General features: G+C 46.0%; 2 protein-coding genes across 2 annotated transcripts in view; one reads left to right on the forward strand and one right to left on the reverse strand.

Annotated features, from left to right (window-relative positions):
• Nucleotides 1-1,673: 1,673 nt before the first annotated feature.
• On the reverse strand, nucleotides 1,674-3,693 carry LOC120837349 (piggyBac transposable element-derived protein 3-like). The gene is made up of 2 exons (XM_040206628.2): nucleotides 3,604-3,693; nucleotides 1,674-3,376 (listed from the first exon to the last, which is right to left on the reverse strand). The coding sequence occupies exons 1-2, from the start codon at nucleotides 3,674-3,676 to the stop codon at nucleotides 1,674-1,676; spliced, it is 1,776 nt and encodes a 591-aa protein (XP_040062562.1). The 5' UTR covers nucleotides 3,677-3,693.
• Nucleotides 3,694-21,752: 18,059 nt separating this feature from the next.
• Nucleotides 21,753-25,044, forward strand: part of LOC8050760 (class A basic helix-loop-helix protein 15) — a 294,675-nt gene continuing 291,383 nt past the window's right edge. The window contains exon 1 of the mRNA XM_042286137.1: nucleotides 21,753-22,106. The gene's annotated coding sequence lies outside the window, so the exon portion shown is untranslated. The remainder of the gene's footprint in view (nucleotides 22,107-25,044) is intronic.

The following is a 25,044-nucleotide window of genomic DNA, read 5'->3' on the forward strand; positions in this document are numbered from 1 at the left end:
GCGAGCCAGAGAGGGAATGTAGGGAGGTACGGTATTGAGCAACGTGTGCCAAAGACACACAAAAAAGAATGCGCGGAGCACAACCCGCCTTGTATGCTGATTGTTTACTCTTTGTGCAATTGCATTTTTCCATAGGCAATCAGCGGGCGCATAACGAGTCCTTTGCTCGTTTATTTTCTTAATTGGACCAAAGTGCCGGATGGTAATTAACTTTGGTATGTCTGTACACTCTCAAGAAAAAAGTGTGTAAAAGAGTGTATCGTTACACCCTTTGTCCTATATAATACACCCCAAAACTTCATTTCGACGTACTGGGCCCTATAGTCGAACAGACGGCCCCAAATTTTACGAGGGGCTTTATAACGGTGCGATATATCTTTTTAAATAGCTAAAGTGCGTATCAAAGACCACATAAGGAAAACACCGAGTTTTTACAGTAGGGCCAAGAAAACCCCGATTATTTTTTTTGCAGTCAGTAACACGTACATTAGCTATTTTAATAAGTTGTACCACATGGCTATCAAGCCCCTCGTAAAATTTGGGGCCGTCTGTTCGACTGTAGGGCGCTGTACGTCGAATTGAAGTTTTGGGGTGTATTATATAGGACAGAGGGTGCAACGATACACCCTTTTACACCCTTTTTTCTTGACAGTGTAGGTAAGGGGTCTGCTGTAAGAACTCGATTTTAACTTTCTGCTATTGGGACGTAGCAAACCTTTGTCGAACCTTACAGTCCGAGTAATTCGCTAAACCTTTAATTCTCTTTTTTTGGTTGCAAATTTTGATCAAGTTTGACTCGACAGTGTTGTTCGACAACTCTACAACAATTTCACAATTAGAAACAAATAATGTATGCAGTAGTTTGCTTGGAGTTCTGGAAGCACGATTTCCAATGTTCACACAATATAAAAGTGAACGCATAAACGTTTCATGATTTAGTTAATTCCCACGAATGCTGGATTATTTTTCTGACAGACGTCACCAGCTAGCTTAATGACCGCGTATATAGCTTAACTTCTCTCGCTCTTTGTTCAAACTTCGCGTTTAAAGGATCGTTCCCACGGGGGGTACTCTCGGGGTGGGATTTGCGTGACGTCTGGGACCAGCGGAACCAGCGATACTCCCTCCCCGACTCCATTTAGCATTCGAACAAGCGGCGGAGAGCCGAGAGGGATGTCAGTGTTATTAGACGCATTGAGCGGTTGCACTCTTGACAACAGGGCTCGGTGCGCACTGACGACAGGAGACAAATGGAGGCGTACATGTGACGGCCACAGGCGGTTGTGGCAGTAGCGCTGTTAGATGCAGAAGTCGACGGACGAACTGCTTCCCTCTAAAAGAAATATGATCCTCAAGTGGGTGGATGAAACACAAAAAACGTGGACTCCAGGACCATTGGTTGACGAGCGGCCTGACGACGGCATTGATGATTATTGAAGACTTCTTCGGGTCCCTCCCCGAAAAGCGTCCCCCGTGTGATTACCCCTTAACCCTCTAATGCCCAAAGATTTGTGCAACATTGAAAACATGCAGTAAATACGATTTCATGCTCAAAATACGTGCCCAGTTTCACCGAAAGCAATTTTTATTTTATTTGCACATTATTTTCCCATGATACAGCTCGTATCATCAATGATACTGTGGGCATTACTCCCAAAACAATGATGGCATTTTCACATGTGGTAGGCAACAAAGCAATTACGATCTTTTGTGTAGCATAGGTTTACGTTACACTTGCAACAGTAGGTGTAGGAAAAGCTGTTCTGTGCTGGCGGACAAGACTTGCATCGCAGCCTGCTGCTGCCCCAGATGGGCATGTGACCGACACCATCCAGTCGCACATCATCCTGGGGAGCACTTCCACCGACTTTGCGCTTCTTCACAGGCGGAGTCACTGAAGATGTTGGCCGCTTGACTGGTTTCTTTCCCACCGCGATAAGGGACTCCGCGATGCTTGCCTGAAATCGCCGGAGGTTGACAGGCTTCTCGCTCAACTGGGAGCAGTGCCGCCGGTACAGAAGCCAAGCATTCACTGTCGCAATCATCAGGCTGTGATAAAATAGGTAAAGATACCATCTGCGAGACTTTATGGGGAACTTGTAAAGTTCAATCAAGTAGTTGAGGAGATCCACACCTCCCATGAAGCGGTTGTATGTCACTACAATTCCTGGCTGTGGAACTTGGATGAACTTTTTTTCTTTCTTGTCCCACCTTCGCACAGTTCCGACTGGTTCAGCGGACACATAGTTGGAGACAAGTGTCACGGCTCTATTATCATACCACCTTACAACCGCTATATTCTTTAGATTGTCGACCGCATAATCGAACGCACCACGTCCCTCCTTTTTCAGGTCGTTTTCTGACTTTAGTCGGCAGTCCTTTAGCCGATTTCTTCTGATCGTTCCTACGAACCCCAGACCTCTCTTCGACAACTCAGTCGCAAGATCTAAGCTGGTGAAGTAATTGTCGGCAGCTATTTTGTAACCCTTCTGCTGTGGAAGAAACTCGCACATCCTAAGCGTGACGTCACCACCCAACCCAAACAGGTAGTGTTGTTTCGCTTGGCCTTGGTAGACGTCGAACTGATACAACAAACCAGACGAGCCAGCGCGACCCCAAAGCTTTATGCCCCAGGGGTTGGGTTTCGCGGGCATGTATTGCTTCATAGGGCACCTCCCAGTGAAGGAAATCATCATTTCGTCCACACTGTTCAGTTCTTCTTGCTCGACTGACTGGAGGTTTTCTTGTAGTGAATTTAACCACGTTCGAATTTTCCAAGCTTTGTCACGTTTTGTGTCCTCTGTGGCTTGATGGTTGTCAGTGAAGTGTATCAGTCTCATCAGCTTCTCAAATCTGTTCCGTGGCATCACATCAGCGACCACGGGAAACCTCGTCCCATTTTCCCAGTAACATCGCACACTGGGCATTTGCACAAGTCCCATCATCAGGTATATCCCGATGTATTGCTCCAGTTCAGCTTCTGTGACGTTCAGTGAATGTCCAGTAGACTGGGTACTGTACAGGTTAGTCTCTTCAGCGAGGGATGTGATCATTTCCGTACTTATAAACTTCCGGAAGTAGGTCAGAGCTGGTTCAATCGTCACTGGCATGGTAAAAGCTTCGCTGAACGTTGGAATGGCACAGTCCAGCAGGTTCCTCCTCCAATGGCCTCTGTCAATGGAGCCTGTGCCGCAGTGTGAGCCGCTGCTAGAGTCCATTTCATCATCGGAAGAGTCATCTCCAGAAGGCTCGGCAGGATCAGGAGGGGTACTTCTAGTGTCTAAAACGTATTCTGTGTCACCATCGTCACTCAAATCTCCAAAGTCACTCTCGTCGCCCGATGGCATGCAGCTGAGAATGTCTCGGGGTGACTGGGCTGCAAAAAAATAATTCACAGTTCATGTAGTGGCGCCAAAGTATAATTCGTAGCATATCTGATACGAGCGTCGGTGACTATATCAAATGCCCAAAGTAGCACTCGTGATACGCAAGATATATTATGTTTTCTTTCTCGCCACTTAGATATATACGCAGTTAAAAGTGGTACAGAGGCTTCAGGAACTGTCCTAGCTTACAAAAAACACAAAAAAACGATGATCTTACCTTTATTTTTTGAAGATCGGCCGTAGAACGTCCGCGTTCTAATCGCCATACCGCTGCAGCTCGGCTCCGCCATTTTCAAATACGCCGTGAAGCCCCCTCGTGGGCAATACTTGAACTAAAAATACGCGAAAACTTGGGAAATATGTATCATCAGCGATACACTGGGCATTGGTTCGTTAAGAATGCAAACCGAAACTTATTTTAATCTGAGAAGTTGTCGTACCGCGCATGATACGGTGGGCATTAGAGGGTTAATGACACGAGCATGTTAACTTTTCAAGAACCTTGAGATTATGAGACAACCAGAAACCTTTTCGCGGTGTTTTGTGTTTTTTTCTCGGTCTCGGGACGAAACAGATGTTTGTGTTCGTCTTTACACTGGAAACCTGCTCACTTATTTGATTTAAGTATTATCGGGTATTGCAGAGTATGGAGTTTTAAATTCGTTTGTACTCGCGTCCTTATAATGATTAGGGTCGCTCAGCCGGCTATAAATTGTTTTGTCATAAATGTTCAGCTAACCGGGCGTAGAACCTTGATGAGTGCTCTTTCGTAACAGGGATTTGTTTTGAGGGACTTCTACGTGAATAGATACGTTAATTGGCCTAATCGTGTTCGGGCGAAATGAGCCTGGTCTACTTCTGATAGGTGTGATCGCGAGGTTTCGCCGTCCGCCTTTATAACCCATATAGAAGTCGAGTCTTTTATTGTGAAGGAAGACATTGGTATCGCAGTCTAAAAATATGTTGTTGTGGTTTTTTGTCCAAAACCATGTTACTCTTTGCATGTTGTTTCACTGAAGCCTGATACTGTACTCAAAAGTATTCTTATAACTCTTTTTAGCTTACAGGCGAACTTCGAAGAGGTCTCGTTGGATCTAGCCCTGTGCTTTGGTGTCTACTTTTTGATGACAGTAGTTGTTAGACTTCACCTGCCTATTGTGCGACATGTGGAACGGTTAATCATTTTTATCACGGGGCTCGCTTGCTCTCCTTTTTGTGTGTGTTCTTCTTCCTACAATGGCAGTCGATGTCGAAGTATAATAAATCAATAAATAAATATAAACATGGAAATATCTTTCTGTTAGGTTATATATACAAATGAGTGGTGGGTGAGCCCAGTAGAGAGGTGGAGGGGGGAAGGTTGTGAAAGCCAGGGAGATGATAATATTGCGGAGATCGCGAAACTTTCTCCCAGAAAGAAAAGAAAATACGCAGACACGTCCAGCTTTACCTGGCAACCTGCGAGAATAACACGAAACGAAACACAAAATACAAATAAAAAACTTTAAAACCGGGGAAAATTAAGTACACTAGTACGAAACACCAGAATAATTTTTCGCTGATACAGCTGAAACGGATGTCTCGATGTTATAATAATGACCTCGTGTAATACTGGATTAAAAAATTTTAAATTGCAAAACAGAGCTAAAAAAATTGTGTCTCAATGGTGTGCGTGCCGAATAAATAAATGGCATATAATACACTCTACAAATAACAAAAAAACAAAAAAAAAAAAAAAAAACCCGTGCGTTCACTTTCCCGCACAACACTCGGAGAGCCAATCAGCGGAACTTAACGGAGGCAGCTCAGCGAATCACGTACAAATCTATTTCTATCTCCCCCCTCCACCCCCAACCTTTCTCCCCACACCCCCCTCCCCCCGAGAGCCAGTGACCAAGCGCCCGGTGCGCAACCACTATTGGCCCTCTCCTCCCCCCCCCACCATCTTTCACAACGCTTAGAAGAAGAAGAAGAAGAAGATGCCAAAGCATATGTTTAGACCAAAAAATGCATTCTGAGCTATGACATTAAGCAACGCGAAACGTCACGCATGCATTGCTTAACGTCACAACTGAGAGGACGTTTTTTGGTTTAAGCATATGTTTCGGCATCGTCATTCGTTGAGCAGCCTCCGTAAATTCCTCTTATTGTCCCTCCGAGTGTTGTGCCGAAAAGTAGACCCACGGCTTTTTTTTTTAGAATGTACAAGCTGATTTTCTATACCAAACGTTTTCTGCCCTGTTTCCGTCGATACCATACCATGTTTGAAATGCATACTTAAACTATCGTTAAAAAAAATGTAGCAGTCCTTCCTTAGTCTAGAGTACAGCCACAGCGATAGCTGCAACACATCACAGCGAAGTCGTCCGGCATCGGCGTCGCGTTCACGCACCATGTGGTGCGCGAACAGAAGCCTACGGAACAAAATAAACACCTGCCCATTTTGTTCCGAACGGTTTTGTTTCCCTTTCTTTCTTTTTTTTCTCGAAGTGTTTGAACGTGCGTCTTCCGGCACGAGCTCTTGGCATCGACAGTGCTACAACGGCAATTTGTTATCAGCCACTTTTTTTTTCTTTCATGAGGGCAGTAGGCATCGGGTACTACGCTGTGGATGTAACTCGGAGGTAGCGCAGCTCAACATCGCACGCCGCAGCGGACCCATGGCGTCGCTTCCCGCGTGAGGCCGGCGATGTCTTTCGATGGTTTGGTAGCATCGCGGCGATGCGCGCCCTACAACGCCAACTACAACATCGACAGCAACTACGACTACAATACGACTGCAGCTGCTGCAACTACGACATCAAAAACGGACGTCGTTTCCAGTGGTGGTAAGAGACCAGAAAACAGCCATCGCAGTAAAAAAAAAAAAAAAAAAAGTTGTTTTTTGCGTTTAGTTTATTGAGAAGAAACATTCTTCCGCGTACCGTTAATATTCAAGGCTCGGAGCATCTATAATCTGCGGCATTTGTCGCGAAAACATCCTAATCACCTCGGCGTGATGTAACTTTTAGAAAATCGGTCGAGCATTCAAATGGCTCTAATCGAATAGACCCTTTCCGGAATTCAGTCTGGCCACTTTGATCACTATCATCATCTGAAAAATGGCAAATGTGCGATACTAATGGCGGCCTTAATGTTTGCTGATGAACGAAGAAGCTTACCGCGACGTGAATCAGGAATTAGATGCAAGAGCTGCGTAAGCGTTCATTTCTAACTCGTGCCCTGTCAATCTTTTAGTTTTTAGTAGCACACACTCGGTTTCAAAGCCCTTTGATTTACAGGGTGATTCAAGGAGACGCCAGGCTCTTCAAATCGACCGAAAAATTCGGTTTTTTAACCTATCATGCTACGACTTTGTGCAGCAGAGAGAGAGAGAGAGAAGTGTTGGAAAGAAAGGAAGCCTGGAACTTATTAACCACACCGTCGATTCGGGGCAAGCCAGTTCCAGGTTGGGGATGGGGAAAGAGGGGATCAAAAGAAAAGATTAGAAAGGTGAAGAGGGAAGAGAGAAGGCATCTTGGATGAAGTCACAGTTACTTGATTAGGTTTGTCCACTACTGTATATCTATTCACAGAACTGTTGGCACTTTTACAAGCGGTCCAGTAGGCAGGTATCTTCCAGGAATACAAGAAGACAAGAGAATGTTCTTGCGGCATCACGAACGGAGCCGGGTGGGAAAAGAATATATTGCGTAGTAGAGCCGGCAACTCCCGCGATCTGTAGTTTGTCGAAGAAGATTTTTCTCTCGTCTGCGTAATTGGGACAGGCCCAAAAGAGATGGTCCACATCCTCACGAGTGTCACAAGTAGAGCAGTTTGGGCTCATCGTTGCGTCAATTCGGTGGATGGCAGATGCAGTATAGGCACAGCCTGTGCGAAGCCGGTGTAGTACGGAGGCGCTTGCACGTGGTAGTTTCGAAGGGACGCGTGAGGGTGGTCTCCCGTTAGCGGCCCGTGGGTCCGGATGATTCTGGGTTATCGCTTGGTGAATTAGCAGCTTGGCTTCATGAATCTTCGGCACCACGATAATGGGAGTACCAAGCTGGTGTGCCGCAGCGGCAAGTCGGCCGTCTCATTACCCGAAATGCCTACATGTGAGGGCAACCATTGGAATGATATTTCCCAGCCCTTCGCTTGGAGGTTTCTTGCAAGGTGTGCAATGTATCGGGCATATTCAGGGGCTTCATCAAGATTACCGAGATGTTGTAGTGCTATTTTTGAGTCGGTAAAGAGCAAAGCTTTCCGGCAGTAGGCAAGTTTCTCCAGGGCGTCAAGTCCAAGTCTAAGGGCCACCAGCTCGGCGGTTGTTGATGTGGCGTGGAAGCTGAGCTTTCTGGCATGAGACACATTCAGGTCAGGTATGTAAACCGCTGCGGTAGATGATTTGCTGCTATGAAGAACTGAGCCGTCGGTGTATATTCGTATCCATCCCTGGTACAGTGTCTCAATATGATCCTCTGTAGTTGTCCGGGCAACGACCTGTGCTGTGTTGCGTTTGCTTTTGAGCGTTGGAACAATCTCATTTATGTTCAGTGGAGGGGCATATGGTGGCGGTGCCGGGTAGTCGGCGTCCGGATCACCAATAAAGGCCATAAACTCCGTTGCCAGGGAACCAAGGCAAGAAAGGGGGCGTTGGCGAAGGCGATTCAAAAGGGGAGCAGTTGAGCGACAGACAGTTTGCATCGCTATGTGCCGGAGTGTTAGTTCTCTACCGTGATTTTCCACTAGGTTTACCCTCGCTTCCACTAGTGTTGGAACGTTTGGTGAATATCTGGGTAATCCAAGGCACAAACGGACTGCCACTCTCTGAAGAGTCTCAACTGCTGAACTCTGGGCATTGCCGAGGTGCACCAGTGGCAGTGCGTATAGCAGCCTTGAAAGAATAAGACCTCTGTAGAGATGCATCATCATTGCCTGTACGGTTCCCCATCTGCTGCCAATGATCATGCGGATAGCGTTGAGGTGTCGGCGACATCTGATAATGGTTGTCTTGACTGCTGGTTGCCAAGAGACTCGATCATCCAGGAGGAAGCCTAGATAGGAGTATGTTCAAACCCTTGTCACGTTTGTCCCATTGATCGTGTAAGTTCGGTTGATCGAAGACCTGGCCGTAGGGTGGTATTGAAGAGCAGCTGTTTTAGAGTTGTAAGCAGTGAGAGATTGCAGGCGAGCTGGTAATCAATCGACATCTTGTAAACCCTGAGATGGGGAACGATAAAAAAACGGACGAACACAACAAAATCGCAAACGCCGCTGAAGTTTTATTGATACGAGCATACCAATAAATAGACTTTATGCATTAATAGACTTTATGCATTCGCGAGCGGGGGAATTGTGTTAGCCAGCCGTCCTTGGTGATCACTGATCGAATGAAAGAGTTTTTGCTTGTATGAGGGGAGCTTTGTAAACCTTGAAAAAGGCGGGGTGGGGAGGGGGGGGGGGGGGGGGGGACCGGGAAGCGTTTGCTTCGAGTAAGAAATTTGGGGATTAGGCTTTAGCGGTTTAGAGGTCACCATGTGTGGTGACCGTGGGGTTGTTGTTGTTCGAGTGATCGGCTCCCTTTCCGAGGTTTGTTGGAGCCGGGAAGTGGCTTAGGCCGTCTGGGCTGAACGCGTTGGCCGTCTTGTTTTTGCTTTTGAGTTTTTTTGCCCTTTCTCTTTTCCTTTTGTGTAAAAGTCTATTTATTGGTATGCTCGTATCAATAAAACTTCAGCTGCGTTTGAGATTTTGTTGTGTTCGTCCGTTTTTTTATCGTTCCCCATCTCAGGGTTAACAAGATGTTTTAGAGGCCAATAACGTAAGACCAAGCCGCGATATCACGCCAACTATAGCGTCGAGGCCTAGCTGGAGTGTTCGCTGCACGTTACTGTATGAGCTATTTGGGGCAGTAGCCCAAAGAGCAACATCGTCGGCGTAAATTGCGATGTTTATGACTGGAGAGGGGTTGTTCAAGGGCTGCAGGGCCTCCGGCAGAGCTGCTATTGCTGCATTGAACAAAAATGGGCTACTGACGCTGCCCTGAGGAACACCCTGGGCTACTTGCCGTTGCGAACTGCGCACACCTTCTAAGCGAACGCACATTGTACGCCCTGTCAGGAATGCACGAACGAATGCGAGTGCTCAGCCGGTAACACCAAGCCTGATTAGCTGAGCTAGAATGGTTTCGTGTCGGATAGAGTCAAATGCCTTTTTGATATCAAGGAATATTGCCGAGGTTGCTTGGCGAGTTGCCTTTGATTGTTCCATGTCTGACACAAGGTCACCAATCGCGTCTGTTGTGCACCGCCGTTTCCGGAAGCCTGATAACTGATGGGGTAGAGCGTCAGATGTGTCAAGCTGCCAGTCAAGGCGTCTTAGGTCCATCCGCTCCAGAACCTTGCCGAGACAGCGGGTAAGGGAGATAGGCCTGTAGGAGCTGATGTCACCGGATGGCTTCCCTGGTTTATGAATGGGAGCTACTTCAGATGTGAGCCATGCGCGTGGCAGAACTGCCGAGCGCCAGATGTCATTGAGATATTCCAAAAGGCCCGGAAGGGCCGTTGTATCTAAATTGCGGAAGGCCTGAAAGGTGATCCCATCTGGCCCTGGAGCGGTACGTTTGCGAGCAGAGCGGCGAAGAGCATGTTGGAGTTCCTTCAGCGTAAAGTCCACGTCGTTCGCGGCCAATGTTGTTGGTAAAGTGTTAGCAGTGGTGCTATGCGCGGTATAGCCTTGGGGTGAAACAGGGACAGAGGTGAATTCATCGGCAAGGAATTCTACTGCTTGAGCCACAGTGATGTTCTGGGCGATGACAATACCAAGAACGGGTGATCATGGAACTGCGTGCCCGGCAAGGACACGGGCCATGCGCCAAGCTTGTTTTCCTCCACCAGAGGAGTGAAGCGAATCATGTCGTATTACACCTGATACTGCGGTGGAAGAAATCGGAAAAACTTTCAGTAAAAGGAACAGACACAGAGAACGCCTCAATGACATCTCGCTCGACTCGCAACGCTGCCGCCATTGTCTCCTTTGTAATCGTTTGGTGTGCTTCCGGAATGCTCTGTCTATCTTTCGATATCGCTGAATGTCCTCTTGCTTTGATGTTTTGAGTGCTCGGCGCTGTGCCTGGCGTCGCGAGGCACGTAACTTGAGGTATTTTAGGTCAGGGTTTGGCCGGTATATGGGAATGATCACGGTTCTGGTCGCTTTGGATAACGCATTGGAGATGGCGGTCGTGTAATCCAAATTGCCTAGAGACATTATTTCGGCAAACAACACGCGGTAAGCATCCCAGTTAGTCACTTTGCAAGTCTTGTGCGTGGTGGGGCCTCCTTCTAGTGAAGTAATTTTGATAGGTAGGTGGTCGCTGCCCCAGCTATCAGGTTCCGCTGACCACAAGGCTCGTACTGGGGACGTAGTGAAGCTAAGGTCAAGTGCACTTCCCTCCACGCCAGGTCGTACGAAGGTGGCTACTCCGTCGTTCAAGCAGTGAAGACCAAGGGCAGTTGCGGCATCCTCGAGCAGTCGCCCGCGAGGTATTTTCCTATCCCCCCAGGCCTCGTTGTGGGCGCTAAAATCCCCAAGAAACAGGGTGGCTGGTGCGAATCACGAGAGAATTGCACGCAATAAGGATGGGTCCCACTGAACGTTAGGTCTAATGTAGACTGAGATGACAGTGACGTCTGGGTTCCCTTTTTTGATTGTGACAGCGACATATTCGGCGATGTTATCGCACAAGTCCGACAGGTCAACTTGTAATTGAGGTAGATCTCGGTGTACGTACAAGCATGCCTTTGGAGGATCTGTTGATGTGAGAGTCGTCCGAGGCGTACTATTGTAGATAACATGGGGCGACAGACAAATCGATTGTGGTTTGCAGTTTGTCTCCCGGAGGGCTAGTACTTCAATTTGGTGTCTTTGTAAATATTGCCGTAAGTCGTCTATCCGATTTCGTAGTCCATTAACATTCCACTGAAGAATCTGAGGTATTAAACAGCTTCTTGCGCAACGAGGAAGATGATTTTGCGTCGATTGCAGTCCGGCCTTATTAAGGCGAGACTACTTAGACCAGGAGCTGGCAAATGGCAGGAGCATGTCGATTACTGTAACCAGTACCTGAGCGAATGGAAAATTTAGAGACATAAGAAAGGTACGTAGCTGTATGGCTAACGTACAAATCGCACTTCCGAAGCTTTGAGGCTTAGGTGTTGCATTAGGTATTGGTTTAGGATCAGCAGGTGGCTCACTGTGCTTTCGGGTTGGCCGGGCCAGACCTCTTGAAGGGCCTTTTCTGGCGGTAGCTGCTGAAGCACTAGAAGGCTGAGTGCTTGGTACAGACTGTACTGGGGGAGCTGCTGAGGCGTCTGGAGCAGTTTCGCCAGTCAAGTTTTCCAAATGGGGGAAGTTATCCTCGTTATGGAGTGGAATACATGATTGCTTATCTTCTTTTGAACCTTGCGATCGTTTTCGAGGTGTCCAGTGTCTTCCGGTTCCACAGGCCTATTGGTCGTTTTCGATAGCAGATTTAGCGGACGTGTAGTTCAGATTTTTTTAACTTTTGTAGTTGCTGATTTGTCTTTCTACTTTGTAGATGGCACAGACTTTTGATGTCGCATCATGGCGCTTCTTACAGTTGGTGCATTTAGGCTGCTCAGCTGCACACTCGTTTAGTCCGTGGTTGCCGCCACAACGACTGCAGCGCTGTGCCTTAAGACAGTTGCTTGCAATGTGTCCGAAGCGATTGCACTTCGGACACTGCCTTGACTTTTCAAGGTAGGGAAGAACTTTGTAACGTGTATGCGCCGCAGTGACATATTCAGGTGAGGATTTCGTTGCGAAGACCAGTTTGACAATTTCTGACTTTCCAAGTCTTCTCACCTGGATTACTGAAGCTTTTTCTCGCATGGCTGCCAAGAGATCAGCGTCTTCGATGTCTGCAGATACTCCTCGAATAATACCCACAGATGTCGATGGTGGAGGAGGTTCGTAAGTCTGAACTTGAACTGTTCCCAGGTTCTTCAGTTGCAGGAGTGCTTTGGTGGATTCTACATTTCTAGCATCGATGGCCAGAAGATTCAATCGGTAGTTGGGCCGAATCTGGATGACACCGTCGGGGGCCAGGTTGTCCAACATTTGTTTTAGTACCAGAGGGTTCATGTTGGTGATGATCGCGGTTGGGTCGTTAGGCTTAACAATGACTGTGAGATTATAACCCGGCTGGGTTATGATTGTATCCTCACTTGAATTTGAGCCGTGACGTCTCTTCTTCGACGTTTGGGTTTGCCACCCAGCTTCGTCCTCGAAGTCATCCATAACGCTATCATTGGAGTCTTCAGGCTTGTTATGGGGTTCGGCAGCTCCAGATTCATCCTGGTTAGGCTGTGGTGGATTCGGGAGGCTCATATTATGTGGCCCCCGTTGGGCGGAGTCGTAGCTTCTGATCGGGTGCGGAAAGGAGACGTCTTCTTGAAAAACCAGGGAAATATTCGGTCAATAAACCAGGAAATAACTCTAAAATAACGTAGTCTCGCTAGAGCGGCAAATTCGATCCTCCTGGCTGGAGCGTCGTCGTCGTCGTTTTTTCACTTTGTGCAGCATTGCCCACAGATTGTGCTTTTTTTTTTTTGTGTGTGAAATTTGCAAAGAGCGAACTTACCTGGTGAAAAAGTAAAGAAAGAAAAAGGCTTAGCTCCTATGGAAATGCAGCGACTCCACCTGTCTTCAAACAACACGGCGCCGTTTCGCACGGGAGACAAGAGATGGCGGAACGAACGCCACCAACGAGCGAGCATATGGCGCCGAGAGCCGGCGTTTTTAGCAGACAATCTTTTCGACTCAAAAGCGGCGCGCGTTCCGCAGGCGGCGAAAGTCGCAGAAACAAAAACGGGAGCGGTAACAACAAGGAACTGCAGTTACTTGTCTGCTAAAGACGCTGGTTCTCAGCGTCGTAAGCTCGTTCGTTGGCGGCAGTTGGCGTCGCGACCGCTTGCGCCATCTCTTGTCTCCCGTGCGAAACGCGCCGTGTTGTTTGAAGACCGGTGGCTTCGCTGCGTTTCCATAGGAGCTAAGCCTTTTTCTTTCTTTACTTTTTCCTCAGGTAAATTTTCTCTTTGCAAATTTTTCACAAAAAAAATGGACCACCTGTGGGCAACGCTGCACAAAGTCGTAGCGTGATATAGGTTAATGAACCGATTTTTGCGGTCGATATAAAGAGCCTGGCGTCTCCTTGAATCACCCTGTATAGTACTTCATCAAGGCGTTTATGTGAGTTGCCGCTTCGCTCCGACTGGTGGCACCTTTTTTTCCATCGACACAGAAAGAGATTGAAAAAGAGCAGTACAGTGAAGCGCACATTCTCGTTTGCCATTGACTTGCGAAAGTGACGGTGCCCCATGAAACACTGCAGACCACAGGTTCTTGATTTGTTTATTTTAAGTTGAAGAGAAAAAAAAAAAGGGGGGGGGGGGAGGGGGCCCCAGGAGTGCCGCCATTAGTACGGTAAAAGTTAAACTGCCATTTGAGTCACCAGATGGCAATGAATTCCGGAAATGGTCTATAGCGTCTACGTAGAGCTGCAAATTCTTCCTCACTTTTTCTCTTAGTACAGCCTCAAAAAGCCCCCCCCCCCCTCCCCCTTTCCCGCTCTCTTGCTCTTCGCATGTGTAGTTCAATAGACCCTTTTCAAAAATCAAGCAACATTGGCAGTCGTCATTGGCGACTCCCTCGCCAGGGGGAGTCGCCAATGACGACTCGACGACGATGTCGCCAATGACGACGCAGGAAGCGCGTGATTGGATCCGAGTCCGCCAAACGCTGACGCAGGCCTCGTGTTCAATACATGCACAGAGTACGTTGCTCGAGCAATGGCGGACGGGCGAGGGCGCGCACTTTTGAAAAGGGTCTATTGACAGTAGTCAAGCCTAAAGCCACTAAATGAGCTGCGATTAGAGTATCGGCACTCCGTTCCCCGACATTGTTGCGGGCGCCGCCATTTTTGGTGCTTGTGCAGAGCAGACGCAACTGCCGATCGTCATGATTCAAAAGTGCGACTTCCTCAGCATTAGGTCCGGTGTTATGAAGCTCATGTAATATTGATTTTCTCTATCGCGAGCTGTTTAAAGAGTTGTTGGGGACGGAAAAAGTTTTCTGTAAGTTTAGAAAAGCCTTCAGATAACTGGCAACCATGACTTTAAGCCACAATATGGCCAAGTGTCGTTACTCTGAAGCGTAGCCTATTTAGTGGCACTAGTCAAGCCCACTGATCTCTATTTGTAGTTGGATCGTGGGATCGACGATTGTCTCGCTGGGTACGAGCGGCACCGCCGGCAGCCTTCGCTTGACACCAGTTAATGCATGCGACTCTATGGGAGAAACGGGGAAAACTGCAATTTCTTACCTTAGCAGGTTGTTCTCCAAGATGAAACTTTCATCTTGTTTTCCGGAAAGGACAATTGATATTCTGGGCGCAAATATCAAACGTGTTAAAATACCGATCTCTTTTTTTTTTTTCTTTTTTTAATAACTTCTTTGCGGTTGAGGGTGGAGGGTCGCGACTTCGTTGGGCGTAAACTGTGATGCGGTTCGATGAAGCAAGGGTTGCAGAAAATCAATGTAGACTCGTTCGTGATCTTGAAGTTTCATCAGAGCTGAGCAGACGATAAGTTAGGAGGAATTTGCGGGGGAGACTGGAGGCGTTTGCATTGTTTCAAGCGCTTGTACACAGTACTTCTGGTGCTAGCTTTTCCTATGAACTGCGGCGAGGGCCTTTGTGACGATCTAAAACTCGGAGCGTGTCGTATACATTAGCGGAACGCGTCATTTATCTAGCGATTGAAGCAAGCGACGCCGGCACAGTCGGTGGTGGTCAGGCACATTTGATTTTCTTTTAATCGGCGTTGGAACGCTTCACAGATACAGATTCGTTCTACAAGCACCAGATATATCGATCGCGCCAGTTGATGAAATACTTGCCTTCGAGCGCCCGTTATATGGGGTATAGCTGTTCGCGTCCATTCATCCATCCAATCTTCATATTAATACTTTTCTGCCCTTCTCACATAGACTTGAGTGTATTCCGTGCGTCAATCAATGACCGCCGGTGGTGCCAACGACGACCTCCCGATCGGCGATCCACCTATACTACAATAGAGGTCAGCGGTCAAGGACAGAATTGACTTTTCGGAAATACCAAAGGGGGAGGGGGGGGGGGGGTGTTTAGTTTGTCGGCGGGGCGCCGCGAAGCGGTGTGTCCGGTGGGCCAGGTGGGTTAATATATTTTAATGAACCATTCACAGACTCGCCGGGGGGAGGGAGGGGGAAAGGGGGGGGGGGGATGGAGCTGGATTAACGCGCGCCCCAATGATGCACCCGTTGTCCCCCATTGCGGCTTCGAAAAGTGCGACCCGTCAAGCACTGCTAAGGCGTGCCCACAGTTGTCAGGCTGGCGCCCAAACAATGCCTGTTCCATCCATTGTGGCCAGAGACATTCCCAGAGTTGCCAGACTGCCACTCAAAGAAAGTATGTTTCATCTACGGTGGCCAGAGTAGTTTTTGAAACACTGCTGCACGAAAATCTCTTGTGTGCGTGTGTGTGTGTGTGCGTGTGTGTCTGTGTATGTGTGCTCTCAAATACTGATGCGAATTTAAGTCGTCCACACCTCCGACAAGCACACCTATTTTCATCCTGGTGCTGTGCATGTGGTACTGTGGGCGCGTGTATATATTTTCCTTGACTTATTTTCTTGTGGTTTAACTCATCGCCGACTTTCTAAGAACCGTACGCTGTTTCATTATGGGACTAACAATTGTATGCTATGAACTTCTTCTTTTTTTTTTTTTGCTTTGCATTATGTAATTTTGTTTTTCTTCCATAATGCTGGACCTGGTTTTACAAGCGCTAGCTGGCTTTGACCAGAACGACATTAGCTCTGCCGCATCGGCATCCCTTAAAATAATAATAATAATAATAATAATAATAATAGTAATAATTTTAATTGTACACGCATTTAACAAGGCAGATGCACGGGTATGTCAAAGCCAGAAGAGGATTGTGGGACAGCACCCTACAGTTCATGCTTGAAAGAGTCCCCACAAACGGGAAGTTCAAAACTCAAACTCAGCTACAGATACAGGACAATGTAGGTGATAATGGTGATTCCAACATATGCACACAGAAATACACTCTCACAACTTCTCCCTAGCTAATACCTTGAAGTGATTCTTTGAATTTTTTTTAAGAGTCCACAGCATAGATATCATCTGGTAAAATGTTGAAAATAAATGAAACAGAAAAATTTCGCACTCTTTTTCTGTACATTGTTTCTACGAAAGGCACTTCAAACCGCTCAACACGCCGAAGAGGTCTACATAGGACACGAGGTATCTTAAAAGTATCGCTCCAGAAATATTTTAGAACAACCGTGTGTACAAGTAAAGGATTAAAAAAAGGCAAACTCAAGCCTGTTAGCATTTCTTCTTCAGTTTATGACATTGCAGCGTACACAATACGTTTTAAATATTCCTTTCAAAACTGAGTCGATTTCTTTGCCCCATAGTCCTGGGCTGTGACCAAACATAGTTACCTCGTAGCGTAATACACTGCGTGCTAAAGCGAGAGTTATTGTCTTTTTGGTTAAAATAGGTATTAGAGATTTGGTATTATACAGCAAACAGGATACTTTTCTCAGCGTTCTACAAAGTTGGGACAAATGGGCTTTCCACGACAAGTCACTCTCAAATTGTATTCCTATATACGGTTAACTTGATCCACGTAACACACAGGAAAACAGTTCATGCACGCAACCAGGACTTTTTTTTTTTTTTTTTTTTTTTTTTTGGCCGGGGGGGGGGGGGGGGGGGGGGGGGAGAGACAGGGGGCCCAACAACACCTCCTAGAAATAAGGCCGTAGCGCTCCGAGTGGTTACGTCACAATGTCGGAGAAAGCAAGGCCATGGCGCAACTACGTCAGAAACATTTCGTCTATAGACGTGAAAAAACTGTTTCTTGTCGAGCGGCGCAATGGTGTTCGTGCGCGTTTCTCCGGCATTGATATACGTTTTAAAGGCGCAGTCTTGTACAATTTACTATATATATATATTATAAACGTAATATACAACGCGTTACCAAGGTTGAAAATACCAAATTTATATTTATGATTATCCCCGTAACCTCGGGACTAGGCGCAGTCCCGCTGGTCCCCACACTTTTCGAATTTGGATTCTGGTAAATTTACGTTGTGTGTAAGCTGCTGACTGTCGGAAAAGTAACGCTGAGGCATTTCAGAAAGGAAAGGAAAAGAAAAAAAAATGCAGTCATCGTTGCAGGGAGCGCGCACGAGCAAGAGATGGGTCGACAATGTTAAGCCTCTCGTCCCACACTGCTGTCGCTGCTCTCGTGTGTGTGTGTGTGTGTGTGGTTCTTTTGAATCCTCCTACCCGTCGTTTTTTTTTATCGTCACCGCAGTCTCGGGTAATTTTTTCTTTTTTTTTTTTGTGTGTTTGCTTGATATTACGGCATGCACGTGGATTCGCAAAACAAGTCCTGCTACGGTTTGAGTGACGTGTGTGGCAACTAGTCTACGATGACACTGGTCGATGACCTCTCTCTCGACAGAGAGAGACTCCTTGAAGTTCGTGTTCAAATGTTTCCGTGATGGATCTTGTGGGACGTATGGATACGATCGACAGGTGAGAAACCACTTATTTACGGGCTTTCTTGGTCTAAGACGCAAGTAAAGTGCTGCATTCGATTTTTGTTTTAACCTCGTGATAGAATGGAATCTCGTTCTTCGTCGTTATCCGTTTGCTATTACGTCGACATTTGTAAATATGCTTGGTAATGTTCTAGCTTTTACTGGAAGGTAAATAACAAGTTTGTGTGATTATTGAAAGTGCGTTGTTTGTGCATATGTGTTTATTTAAACTAATGTTATTGTATTACCTTTACCGCGTTGATACTAGAATCTCAACTGTATTAAGGTAATAGTATTATTGTATACAAAATATGTTTTATTTTGTTCTTAGGCAGCTCGAGCCCATAGGGAGAAGTAAATTAGTTGACTGTAAATAGTAAGTTTGGTACCCCTGTCACACGGAAAAGTTAATATATTTTGATAAATGATACGAGATTTAATCACCTCGCTGTTTTGAGTGATTATACGAGCGTCGCAAGCTGATTTGTCGACCCGATATTGTCATTCGATTGAAATTACATTAATTTTAATTCAGTGACTGCACGCGAAAATACCGCTTACATGATCGTAAGTGACACTTGTCTAGTTGTGTCCGCGTTGGCTACGTCTACCTGATTTTTAACTGTGATCTGTATTTCTGTGTCCAATCACTGCGTGTCTCGCCATTTCGTCGAAGTATTTCTGTATAGAATATGCATTCCTACAGCAAAAATTGCGTGACCCAATTGTTTTTACTTAAAACAAACAATCACATTTTTCTACAGACGTCTTCTACGCATACCTCGTCCCATTTCGTACCGATCATTTAGCGGTGTAATGTTTTGCCCGTGTAATAAAGTGTTTCTTGAGACCCGTTGCTATGTGCAGCTTTCATTTTAGCTAAGAACACACGCGTATGTGACTAAAAGCGCGTTACGACGATCGATCCACGCGCGTTGCCTTCGCTTCGACGCGCGCCCCCGATGGCCTTCCTTTGCGACGTCACGAGAAGAGCGCTACGGCCTTATTTCTAGGAGGTGTTGGGCCCACCCATGACAAAATGCTGTATGAGGGGGAGGGGGAGAGGAGGTCCCAGCAAAATGGAAGATTTCAAGGAGGGGGGGGGTGCGCCCCCCCCCCCCCCCCCCCCCCCCCCCGGCTACGTGCCTGCAACAGTTGCAGGGCGTACACCCAGATGTATGCATGTAAAGTGAATGATCGGTACTTATAAGTTTAAGTGGGTTATGACAGTAAACAAGCTTAGTTTTATGTATATTGATCGTGAGGCAATTATCTCTAAACCAGTCATGTAGGTGTCAAATGTCGTCATGGAGTAAAGTGATTCCTGCAACATTATCAAGGTGTTGTGATAGCAATACCGTGTCATCGGCGTATTGAAACAATTTCCATGAGAAAACTGCTTTGGACATATCGTTTACAAATATGTTAAAAAGGAGAGCTGACAAAGCGGAACCCCGAGGAACCCCAGCTTTTAAGCTAATTTTGGAGCCTCGGCTATTACTTATGGAAACTAGTCGTGTCCTTCCCGACAAAACGTCCTGAAGCAGTGAAAGGAATGGGCCGCGGAATCCAATGGTTTGCAATTTTGTTAGTAAAATATTATGACTCACGGTATCGAATGCCTTTGCAACTTCATTAAGAAGTGCGCAAGCAACCTGATGCTTTTCAAAGGTAAAATTTAATTAATCAGCAAAATCTTCTAGAAGTGGCTGGGTCCCACGTCCACTGGCAAACCCATGACTGAGTTGACGATAGAATGTTAAAGCGATGCAGAAACCGCGTCATAGTTTGGATGTTTTATTTTTCCAAGATCTGGACTATACGGGGTAAAATAGAAATTGGGCGGTAATTGTTAAGATTTTTGTGCTCTCCTTCTTTAAATAAAGGCTTTACACGTGCGTCTTTAATTCATCCGGGATAATCCCGGAAGAAATAAAACCATTTAGCATATAAACAAGCACGTGCTTTATAGAATTATAATTGCGTTGCAGGTCTTCTGCACTGATGCCATCTATGCCAGGCGCCTTGTTTGTTTTGCATTTGAAAAGACAAATTCGTAGATCAAGCTCGGTCATTTGAGGAAGGATAGCGGAGGGAACATTAGACTCCAGATATTCTGTAGAGAACGTAGCATCGTTAGGCGCTGCTCCAGAAATTTTAGCGAAAAACTTGTTAAAATCCTCAGCCACTGTCGTATTAAGATCACATACTTTCCCAAGTGAATCATCAATGGATCTCCTAACACCTGTGCCACACAATCGATTTATAAAACGCCAAGTTTCAGGAATATTTCATCTTACCTTAAGAAAATTATCTCGGAAGTATTTTCTTTTTGCGCACCGGATAAGCGCATTTACACGATTTTGCGTAGCGCGGAACTCTATCTTTAGCTGAACATTTCTAGGAGAACGTCGGCATTTAGCCCATTGAGCATCTTTGTACTTAATGCATGACAAGATATCACCTGTTAACCACACTTGTGCATTTTGACGCCGCCTCACAGTATCAATTTATTTGGATTGATCCCTGAAAGAGCGGAATCGATTTCTAAACAAAAAAAAAATAGTAATAATAATAATTATTATTATTACTATTATTATTATTATTATTATTTGCACCAAGACCACAGGATTGTTCCTGGGCACTGTACAATAAAGACTGATTGATTGATTGATTATTATTCTTATTATTGTGAAGCTTAGATGGATGAATGGATGCGAACGGCTATACCCTATATAACGGGCGGTAACTTGCATCACCCAGCCTAGAAACCAAAAGTATGATTCTTTCTGGGCATGCCTTGCTAAGGCATATCCCCAGGTTTCCGAGACTGGCAACCAAACAAAGCATTCTCCATCCACGGCGACCAGACTAGCTTTTGATGCGTTGCTGCTTGAAAACGTCTAGCCAGGTTAGTCGGCTACTTTTACTGGCGTCAGCAAAGACGTATAATTATTGATAGAAAAAAAAAGCGGGCACCTCTGGCTATTGGATCCACAGCTCTTCTTTTGACAAACGTTTCCTGATAGTTGCCTGCCAGGTCTGGCTTTAGCAAGCTGTAGAACCCGCGTCTGCCTTTTCCTACGCGTAGATATTATATTTCCATTCATTTCAACCGGTGCATTAATATTCCCATCCATGCATGCGACGTTCTCTCACAGTCTTGGACGAAGAGACACCGTTCTATTCGGAGGGAAGTACAATAAAATAAAGAAATGGGCCTGTTCTTCCCATTCCAATTTACCGCACGACGCAAACTTTCCGTACCACCCGCTTTTATTTTATGTTTTCTTTATCGTTCTTAAAACAAATGGAGCAGCAACCGAACTCGAAACCAGTCGACCGATCCTCCTCCTTCGCCGTAGGCCACGGACAAAGGACGTCTGATAAAGACAAAAGAAAAAAAAAGGCAAAAAACAAATCCAACATACAAACAGGAGCTACCGCGAGCGAAAGCAACACGCGGCGAGTACTAGATCAACAAAGAGGGAAAAAGAAAGAAACAGGCCACCTTGCCAGCTGACGATACAAGAGAAAACGCCTTCGAGCACGCAACAACGCACGGACGAAGCCAACGGAAGGTGTTCCATCATGGCGGCCGCCGGAGACCGCTTCCGTATTTGTGGCGCCATCTAGTCGAGCGACAACCAACTAGACCGACGCGAATCGCGGAGTTCCGAAGGCGGCAGCACGTGGTTTGTTCGGTCCGCGGCGGCGGTCGAAGTCTGCGTGCGCGTTGTCGATTCCAGTCCGTGCGCTCCTGACACGCGGAAAAACCGAGCACGGACGCGATCGTCTCTGCAAACGTGGCGCTGCAACGGACGCTCGCCGCTGTCTATCGCGTCGACTTGGACAGCGACGACACAGTGGACAACGACGTCGACGCCGACTCGAGCGTCGGTGTACGACCCCCCCGTCTCGAGCGACGGGCTACGCAGGGTTTGGACCCCGCGTTTCGCGAGGAGGAGTACGGCACTCCGGTTATCTCCACCACCGGTCGTCGGAACTGCAGGAGTTTGTGTTGTTCTCCGAACGTCGTCGTGGCAGGGTGAGTGTTTCTTTTGGTTTCGTTTTGACGACGTCGTCTGCTATTATTTTATTTTTCTGCTTAAAATTAGTTTACGGTTCGACCGACGTGTGTCGTTGCGTTCGGGGGATAACTGACCCCGGGTCTGAACTCTGCGGCCTATAGTCGAAAAAAAAAAAAAAAAAACAAGAAAGAAAACAACAACCCTGTCTTGATTTTAGCTAGCAACGAGCGCAATGTAATATGCAGCGTCAAACAACGCAGTCGGGCAACGGCGTTCACTTCTCGAGATACACTTTCGCGCTCGTTGCGCGCGGGAGCACGTAAAAACCAGCGACACGCTCTGTTTCCTGCGTTACGTTTTTTTCTCGAGGAGCTGTTTGCCGTCGAAAGTATTTGCCGGGGGGAAGTATTTTCTTTCCTCTTCTTTGGTTTTTCTTTGCTTTTGTTTTTTTACCAAGGGACTTCGGATTGTTGCAAAAACGAAAGCCGTGGTGCGTTCCATCGTTACTGGCTGCGCGTCGTGAAGTTGTACGTGCTAACTTGGGTAAGTGGTGCCGCTTTAAAACAAAGATTTCACAAAAAAACAAACAAAAAAAAAAAAACAGAGACAAGCACCTTTCGGGCTGAAGCAAACAACGAACAGCAAAGGAAAAAGTGAAAGATAGATAGTAATAAAAGAAAACGCGTTCGCTGCTTGGGAGTCGACCTGTTTCAGCCGATGCGGCGTGGTGATTTCGGTCCGCGTAGAAAGCGAGTTTCTCCGCAACACGTCTTTCTGATCTTTGTTTTATTATTGCCGCCTGTTGCTCCGTTCTCCGACATTTCTCGGGAACCGTTCTATCTCACTATTAATCCGCGTTGCATTGTTGTTCGCCTTTCTCAAGCGCTCGGAAATGACGCTCCTGATTGGGCATTATCAATGTTACTACTGCACAGGAGCTCTCGTTTGGTATATTGGTTGAGATTCGAATGTTGTTCTTATCGTATCCGTTCTGAAATACTAGTGCAATTATAGGCGAGTGTATGGTGGTGTAACTTGAAGATATTAAGGTGTTCGCCTGCATTGAGGTGAACAATACTCTTGCGAATTGTTTTTAATTCGCAATTTGGTATAATATATTTGGTTTGAGTTCTCCTCAGTGGACATAGGGTAAGAAAAATCGGTAAATGTGCCAAGTAAACATTCAAAAAATAATATATAATAAGACGGTTTAAAAAGTTCTAGGTATACGCCTGATATAACTTGAATTAGTTGTGACGTGTTTATTGAAGAAATGGCATAGTATTTTATCTCTGTTCAACGGGAACGTAAATTTTGTTCTCTTTAATTTTCTCGATACATTTGTCGTTTAACTTCAATAGTCGTTATTCGCGAAAATTTTATTGGACACTGCAAAATACTTTTCGCTATCTCTAACGATTCTTAATTATTCGACGCTAAAAAAAACTTTTGCATTTTCTTTTCTCTTGCAACAGGTGTCTGTTGCGAAAACTTAGTTTGAGTTTTAAAAACTCTCACTCAGTTTGACGGTGTTTCTCACACTTTGCTCTGAATAGTGTTGTACTTGTTAACTCTGTTCGTTTTCGCCCCAAGAAAAAAAAAAAGCTTTTTTTTTTTTTTTTGTGTGTATAGGTCGCGCGAACTAGTTCATACAAGATTTGGCTGTCGGTGGAAGAAGCGGTTGTACGTCTTGATACGACAACATATATCTAATCTAGAAAGCGCCCAACATGCTTCTTAATTATCTACACAAAGAGGAATATTAATAAGGCTCCGCGAAAAGCCCGATTTTTTGTTTTGTTTTGTACATATGGTTTTTTTTAGCTAAAGACGAATGTAGGTGTTTTTTTTTTCTTTTTACATGATTGTTTTGTGACCTAGTCTTTATGCACAGCAACGTAAGAGATCTGCCAGAAATCCTTCATATTTCCGCGACCGCTGGAAAATGGGAGACACACGGTGTGCTGCTGCATGGAGCCACCGCCGCCGACGCTCCCTCGGAAACTGCCGTTGTCTCAGGAAAAGGGCAAGACACACCCCAGAAACGGAAGCCCGCCCTGTCTCCGGGAAACGATCCGTTTCTATAAACTGTTGCAGCACGGAACAGAGACCCCCTCTTTTTTTGCAAAAATAGTTGCTGCAGTGCCGATTATCAGCGTCGACCATTGTTTTGGGGCACTTCTAATCTGACTGAACGTGTAGCAGGGTTGGTTGGTTGGGTCAACCTTCAAACGTGAACTTGGCTCGGCTCGTATCGCGAAAACGAGCGTTGCGTCAGCCTTCGGGGAGGACTCGGGATCCAATCGCAAACTTCGTGCACGAAAAAAAAAAAAAAAATGGCGACCGCCAATGTTTTTTTGTTATACTTTTTGAGTAGGGTGTATTTGCTACTCGTCGTGAAACAAGAATGAACCCTGCTGAAACAAGTTTTTTTCTCTAAATTATTATTATTGTTTATATTAAACATCGTGAATTTGTGTGTCTGTGTGTGCGTGACCCTGTGTGTGTTTGGCGTGAACGCTAACAAACGTGATCTTTTTCTCTCTTTTCTTTTTTTAATTATCATTGTCAGTATCATAGCGTGGTAACAGTGCTTGAGTCGGGAACTACAAATCAGAGGGACATTTTTTACTCATGAAGTGAAGGGTGCTGTCCCACAAGTCATTCAACTGGCTTTGACAGACCCGTATTCCTACCAAGTATGATACATGCAAAAAATAAACATCATTATTATTATTATTATTATTATTATTATTATTATTATTATTTGCTCACGGGCACGTTTAACGGTCCCGATTGTATACTCTGTATTGGAATGCGCATCCTGTGCCTGCTTGTGGAGTGAGCAATGCTACTGGTTTTCTCGGTATCGTACGTGATGAAAAACAAGAATATCAGGGTAAAAAGAGGGGGAAAAAAAATCAGATTTCTAGATTGGTAGTCTGATGGCATAAC

The sequence above is a fragment of the Ixodes scapularis genome, unplaced genomic scaffold (genome assembly GCF_016920785.2).
Source record: "Ixodes scapularis isolate PalLabHiFi unplaced genomic scaffold, ASM1692078v2 PGA_scaffold6__148_contigs__length_123643588, whole genome shotgun sequence".
Classification (NCBI taxonomy): domain Eukaryota; kingdom Metazoa; phylum Arthropoda; class Arachnida; order Ixodida; family Ixodidae; genus Ixodes; species Ixodes scapularis.